The sequence below is a fragment of the Marmota monax genome, unplaced genomic scaffold (assembly GCF_021218885.2).
Source record: "Marmota monax isolate L192 unplaced genomic scaffold, Marmota_monax_Labrador192_F-V1.1 WCK01_AAM20220418_F8-fsc00215, whole genome shotgun sequence".
In the NCBI taxonomy this organism is placed as follows: domain Eukaryota; kingdom Metazoa; phylum Chordata; class Mammalia; order Rodentia; family Sciuridae; genus Marmota; species Marmota monax.
This window is the reverse complement of record NW_026695214.1, coordinates 1,684,359-1,691,386: the sequence shown is the minus strand read 5'-3', so window position 1 is coordinate 1,691,386 and position 7,028 is coordinate 1,684,359. Positions and strand designations below refer to the sequence as shown.

Below are 7,028 nucleotides of genomic sequence, written 5' to 3'. Positions count from 1 at the left end.
GAATCAGGGAAGCGTGTGCTCATGTTGGCTGGCATGCCCAGGAGGCTGTGTGGGACAGGTTGTGCCATGCAGGGCAGGCGCCCCCACACCCTGCCCGCCCACTCCCGACCTCCTGCCTCTGGGTCCTAATGTGCTCCAGTCCTTTCAGTTTACCCATCTATTTGTTTATTTTGCAGAGCTGGGGACGGACGCAGGGCTCGTGCCTGCCAAGCAAGCACTGTCCCGCTGAGACCTAATGCCTTTATTTAATTTATTTATTTTTATGTGGATTGAAGGATTGAACCCAGGGCCTTACATGTGCTAGGCAAGTGCTCTGCCACGGAGCCCCAACCCAGCCCCGGTTGTCAATGTATTTTAAATGAAATCTTTTAATACATATTAATATATATATATATGTGTGTGTGTGTATATATATATATATATATATATATATATATATATATATATATATAAAATGAAATGTTGATTGAACCCAGCACCTCACACGTGCTAGGCAACCTCTACCACTGAGCTCTAGCCCCAGCCCCTTAATATATATGTATAGTTAAAAAAAAAAAAAAAGATGGACCCAAACTGGCTAAAAATTGTGCCTCTGCGCCCTTTCAAACTCATGGAGCACGTGACCTACTTCCATAGGCTCGGAAAAGGCACTCCTTCAAAGTGGGTGTGTTGAATAAGTCAATTTCCTCCTGATGGGATTTTGCTGGTTTATGTGTTTTGATCATTGCAGAAAATCTGGAATGATGAACCCATCACTGGGCGGGGCCAGGTAACAGGAAGTGAGGCTTGACTTCTGTATAAATAGAGATGATTCCGGGAGTGGAGCCCAGATGCCAGAGGCTAGAGGCCAGGAGAGGAGGCCAGGAGAGGAAGCCTGGTGAGTGGTCCTCTGGGGTAGACGGAGGCCGGCTGCAGGGGAACTGGTCGGTGTTTGCCCCACTTAGCCTTGTTGGCCGTGTCTTTCTCTTGTTCTGAGGGGCTGTCCCATGCATGTCTGGAGGCAGCCCTGGCTCCTACGTGCTGACACCAGGGTGGGGCCCCAGCTGTACCTGGAGGGGGCTGCGGGCCCAGCAGGAATCAGCGCCCGTGTTTACCCATGCCCACATGCCCAGGCACCACCAGCACCTGCTGCCTTGTCCCCCATTTAGAGTGTTTCTGTCCCCAGTTTGAGAAGGAGGTCGAGGCCTGGCAGAGCTTGGGGATGAGCTGAGGACTCTGTCTAAAGCTGTCACACAGCATTGAGGGTCTGAGGGGAACCCAGCCCCCTTGGGTGATCTGAAGGACGGGGAGATGGCTAGACTCGTGGTGAACCGTGCTGCCCTGGTTTCCTCTGGGATCAGCCTCCCTGAGTGGTGCTCACCACACTGCCCCTCTGCTTACAAAGCCTTGCTGGAGTCCTCCCTTCCTCAGGGTCAAATCCAGCCTCTGGCTACACATCACCAGGAGGCAGTGCTCCCGAGAGGTGTCCACCCAGGACCAGGGCTCCCCCTGGGGTGCCGCAACTCCAAATGGCTACGAGCAGTTACAAGTGACCCCAGTAGCATGAAACCCTTGACTCACAATTCCAGGCTGACTTTTTTCTCTTTTTAGAGTGTTTTTCCCCCAGTGCTGGGGACTGACGCAGGGCCTTGCACTTGCTGGGAGAGGAGGCTCCCTTCCCAAGGAGGGAACTCAGGGTCACACAACCACCGAGCTACATCCCCAGCCCTATTTTGTATTTTATTTAGAGACAGAGTCTCGCTGAGTTGCTTAGGGCCTCACTAAGTTGCTAAGCCTGGTTTTGAACTTGCAATCCTCCTGCCTTAACCTCTTAAGCTGATGGGATTATAGGTGTGTGCCACTCCACCTGGCTTGAGAATCTTTTTATATCCTCCTTTTCCTGGAGCAGCAAAATATTCTGAGACCAGCAAGGAAATGTGGTGGGGGCCAAGCTGAGTCAATATTTCCAAAATTGCTGCGTCACATGGGATTCTCAGGGTGTAAATATTTTTCTTTTTCTGCACAATTCTGACTAAACATAATTTTTGCTCGGCATCTAGTAGATTCTGGGAGCTTCATATAATTATTCTATTTACTCTGCAATTGAACAGTACCACCTCGGGGCACTGGTGACCCCAGCTACTTAGGAGGCTGAGGCAGGTTGAGGACAGCTTGTGTAGTTTAGCCAGGCTCTGTCTCAAAGAACAGTTTCAAGAAAGAACTGAGGACAGAGCTGGGTGGTGGAGCACTTGCCCAGAATGCACAAGGCGCTGGTTCCATCCTCTGCACTTCAAAATAAAAAAAAAAAATAACAATAATGTCCCTATTGATAGAGAGGAAAACCAGCCCCACTTCTGGACATGCATCGGTAATCCAATGGCCACTCATACCCCTAAACCAAAGCGTGTAGTGGTGTGTGGGTGTTGGGTGAATGACAGAATGGACCAATTCCCCGTTAGGCACACCACCTGTGGGGGAGCATCTGGCGCTGGGTGTGAGGGATTTGGCAGGAGGATGGGGCGCTTTAGACTGACCAGCCCACTGTCCTGCAGAGTCCTCACTGGGAAGAGACTGTGGAACAGGCCACCTGTCTTTCTGACCAGCTCATCAGATCCTGATGGCGAGCCCTCCACAGATGGCAGCAGACCCCACATTAAAACCAGGTGAAAGAAGGCCCCAGGACAGCCCTGGGCAGGATCAGCCCTTGTCCTCACCGTCCCCAGGAAGCCCCAGGCCCGGCTTCAGCCCCGAGAGCTGGCACATGGTGTTTAGAACATTCATTGCCTCGCGGGATGCGGACCCCGTCCGGGATCTGAAGAGGATCTCAGAGCTATGCCACCTGTGGCTGAGGCCCGACCTGCACACGAAGGAGGAGATCATGGACCAGCTGGTTCTTGAGCAGTTCATGATCTCCATGCCCGAGGACCTGCAGGTCCTGGTCAGGGAGAGCGGTGTGAAGAGGTGCCGGGACCTGGAGGACCTGCTCAGGAGCCACAGGAAGCCCCAGAAATGGGTGAGTGCGGCCTGCGCAGGGCGTGGGGAGGAGGGCAGCAACGGTCAGCCGCCAGGCTGTCTCCCTCATTGGCTCTTACCTGAGGAGGCAGCACCCCATGAGGGATACTTGCCAAGGTCTGGGGACTTTTTTGGTTGTCACGATGGAGTGGGCAGAGCTACTACCTGCATCTGATGGGTGGAGGCAAGCGAGGCTGCTAACCCCCTGGCAAGACAGGGGACGGTCCCTAGAGCAGGGTGGCCCAGCCCCCAACGTCAGCTGCTCCAGGTTAAGGAGTGCGGGTCTACAACCACGGGAGCGGGGGCGGGGCAAGGCCGTCCTTAAGGTGTTCACCATGACATGTTGGAGTCCAGGTGACAGCTTCTCATTGTCTCAGATGGCCAGTGTCTGGTGGCCATGGATCTGTGGCTGGCAGGGCAGTAACAGCCTTTGGACTCCATGAGGGTCCATCACACTGGACAGCAGGGGTGTTGGGTGAGCAGTAGTCCATTGTGAGTCCTGCGGCTGTGGGATACTAGCAGCTTCCCTGGCCTTCCCCACCAGAGGCCACTAGCTCCCTCATTGTGATGATGTCTCCAGTGTCTTGCAGGTGGCCTCCCAGCTGAGAACCGCTGGAGTGGGTGGGGTTTAAACAGGGCACCTTCCATCATGGTGGCTGTGTGCGCCTGGATGCTTTGGAGAGTGAGGAAGGGGGTGTGGCAGGAGCAAGGGTCACAGGGTCTAGTGGGGTGTGCACACTCTGCCCCACCATGGGGTAAAAGGTTCATTCACAGGGAGTTTTTATAAGTGGACACAACTGCAGTTTAACACGGAGTCAAAGGAAGACTTACAGACCAATAAACTTACCAATGTTTATGGGAGCAATTATAAACAAAACTGAGCAAAGTAGGAAGTGCAGTTGTCTGTGGGTATCCTTGGGGACCTGTGGTGGATACCCCATCCTCAGTATGGGATGGGAAGGGGAAGCCTGGTGTGGAGGTACTTTGGTGGTCATGGTGCACTTGGCTAATTGGTTAGAGCACCCGACATTGACCTGAACTTAGCTCAACCATCCTCAGCACAAGGCCAGTTCCAAGCCATGGCCTCCTGCAGAGTTTGCTTGACAACTCTGGCACTTCTGCCCTGTGGTGGGGTCCGTGAGACATTCTAAGGGCGACCTGAGAATGCGAATGGTAAGCTTTGATAAAATTGCAGAAATTGCTCCCATGAGATACACGATGTCAGCCTGGGTTACAGGGGCTCCCCAACTAGCCAAACAGGGCCTCCACAAGGCTCCAGTCTCAGGGCACCATGTCTCCACCTGTAGCCAGGTGGACAGGGACTGGACTGTGCCAGGTTGAGATGGAGAAGGTCAGCCCAACTTGTAAATTTTAAATTAGCATTTTATGTTACTTTTTAAGACAGAGATAGAAAATAGGTAAGAGACCTCGGGATGGTGATAAAGTCATCTTGCCCAAGGGCAGGGTGGGGACTTTGCTTACGGATCTGGAGATGCATTGTTATGATGCTCTAACTTCTGGCTTCCACTGGGCAGAACCCCACAGTACTGGGAGGACCCCCAGACCACAGCAAGGGTCGCTGGTCCAGGTGGCGATGGAAGCCCTGGCCCAGGGGCGGGGCACTTCTGGAGAGAGCCAGGCTGAGGAGGGGGAGCCATTTTGGGTCCTTACTGGGTGTCTGTCTGGTCATGTCCCCTACAGTCCATCATTGTTTTAGAAGGACAGAAATTCCTTATACAGAATCCGGATGCTCAGATGCTGGAGGCTGTGGCTGGTGAGTCAAATAGCATGGTGGACTTGTCCAGCAAGTGCCCATCCTCAGCCAGCAAGGCACCTCCTCCGAGCAGCCAGGCCAGCCAGGAACTGCATAACCCCCAGGAGGGCCAGAGACCAGGACAACAGGTGAGTGCAATGCCCCCCTGGGGAGGTGGGAGAAGGTACCAGAGGACACCGGTGTGCCTGAGAGATGCAGGGTGGGCTGGACCACACTCCATGGCTGACAGAGGTGCTGGCAAACAAGGCTCTTGACCTTCTCCCCGTCCGGGCTGTTGGCATTCAGGGTGTGGGAGAGCAGTCCCTGAGAAATAGGGCTGGGTCTGCCTGCCGTGGCAATTGCGCTGGATCCAAAAGACCCTTTCAGGGTACAACTGGCCACAAGGACCCAGTTTCTGAAACTTATTAATTCCTTATTGAAGGCGTGGTTCTCAGCCGGGGTAGTTTTGCCTTCCTGGGGGTAGCCGGCCATGTCTGGAACTTCCTTGGATTGTCCTTCTGTGTGTACATGGGGAGACTGTTAGTGGTGTCCAGCAGGTAGAGACTAGGGATGCTGCTACACATGGCACCAGAGCCCCGCACCAGGAAGAATCACCCAGCAGTAGTACCACGTGGAGGTCGGGAAGATGGGGTCAGGGACAGAGAGGAGCCCTGAGGAGGAGAAAGCCCCCTGGAGTGGGCCTCGTGGGAAGGGTGACAGGTCCCATCAGCAGAGGACCTAGGAACTAGCCGGGATGGCTTATTTTGGCCATGGGGTGGTCCAGACAGCTCCACCAAATTTGGAAAGGTTGGATCAGAGCAGGAAGAGACAGATTTCCCTGCTCCACCCGATGTGACCTGTTGGCAATTCTGTGTGCCACTTGACAGGGTGAGGAAGTCCTGCCAGAGCCGGTTCCTGCCGAAGTAGACCTGCAGAACCAGGGAGAGGATGTGAAGGAAGGTGGAGACCTCCCTGTCCAGAGGTCTCCGGAGCCTCAGCTGCCGCAGGGTCCTGGTGAGTAGACTTGGGAGCCCCAGGTGCCATCTCGGGGAGCTGGGGACTTGCCGCACCATCAGCATTCAGTTCCCAGGACTCGGGCATCCTGGAGAATGCTCTCTAGTAAGTGCTGTGTGTGTTCCTTCTTCCAGCAGATTCTGTGAAGAAGCCCCAAGAAGTTTGTAGTAAAAATGCGCGCGCTCGCACCCCTGCCACCCTCGCTGGGCAGGGAGAAGACGCTCCCATGGAACGCCGTTCCAAACGGCAGAGACGTTCCCAGGAAGCTTCCCACGAAGCCTCCCCGGATCCCGGCCGGTTCTTGGGTCAAGCTGGGGTAAATTCAGTAGTTCCACCCAGCACCGCGCCACCTGCGGGCCCTGCGGGGGCGGAAGCCGCCGGCGCAGCTAGGCACCGGTGCGGGGTGTGCCAGAAGGGTTTCGCCTACCGATCCCAGCTGGTCGTCCACCAGCGGTCTCACACCGGGGAGAGGCCCTTCAAGTGCAGCGAGTGCAGGAAGGGGTTCATGCAGGCCTCAGACCTCCGCGTGCACAAGCGCATCCACACCGGCGAGAGGCCCTTCGAGTGCTCCATCTGCCACAAGCAGTTCACGCACGAGTCCACCCTGCAGGGCCACCGGAGGGTCCACACCCAGGAGAAGCCCTACGAGTGTACAGATTGCAAGAAGCGGTTCAGCCACATGGGCAACCTCAACGTGCACCGGCGCATCCACACGAAGGCCAAGCCCTACACGTGCGACGTGTGCGGCCGCGCCTTCCGCCAGCTCGGGACCTCCAAGCGCCACCGGAAAACGCACCCGGAGAGGCCGCCTGCGCCGGCCCCCAGCCGGGTTTAGGTCCTGGCTCCACAGGGAGGCGTGGTCATGCGCTAGCAAGGCGAGTGGAGAGCGGAAAGATTCGAGGACTGTGGTCCGCACAGGGGCCACCTGGTGGGAAATGACTAGGCTGCAGATGTTGGGGAACTGTACACCACGATGGAGGGGTCAGGCGAGCGCTGCCTTCGCAGAACCGGGTTTTGCGCGGTGGGAGGCGGTTGCTAGCAGCAAACCTTGTTATTTGGATAGTCTGAACTGTAACTGGATTTTGTTTGTTTGGTTCAAGGGATTGAATTCAGGGGTGCTTAACCACCGAGGCACACCCCCAGCCTACCCCCTGCTATTTTGGGACCGTGGCTTGCTAATTTGTGACCCCCCTGCCTGAGCCTCTCCAGCCTCCCTCCCCAGTTCCAGGAATTAGCGATAGGCTCCAGCAGGTGGCAGCAAAGCCCTGCC

The 7,028-nt window shown here is 55.5% G+C and overlaps 1 protein-coding gene across 1 annotated transcript; it reads left to right on the top strand.

Moving 5' to 3' along the window:
• The first annotated feature begins 2,614 nt into the window (after positions 1-2,614).
• Positions 2,615-6,593, top strand: Zscan5b (zinc finger and SCAN domain containing 5B). The gene is made up of 4 exons (XM_046431129.1): positions 2,615-2,992; positions 4,693-4,893; positions 5,632-5,758; positions 5,896-6,593. Exons 1-4 carry the CDS (start codon positions 2,615-2,617, stop codon positions 6,591-6,593), a joined length of 1,404 nt encoding a protein of 467 aa, XP_046287085.1.
• The last annotated feature ends 435 nt before the right edge of the window (positions 6,594-7,028 follow it).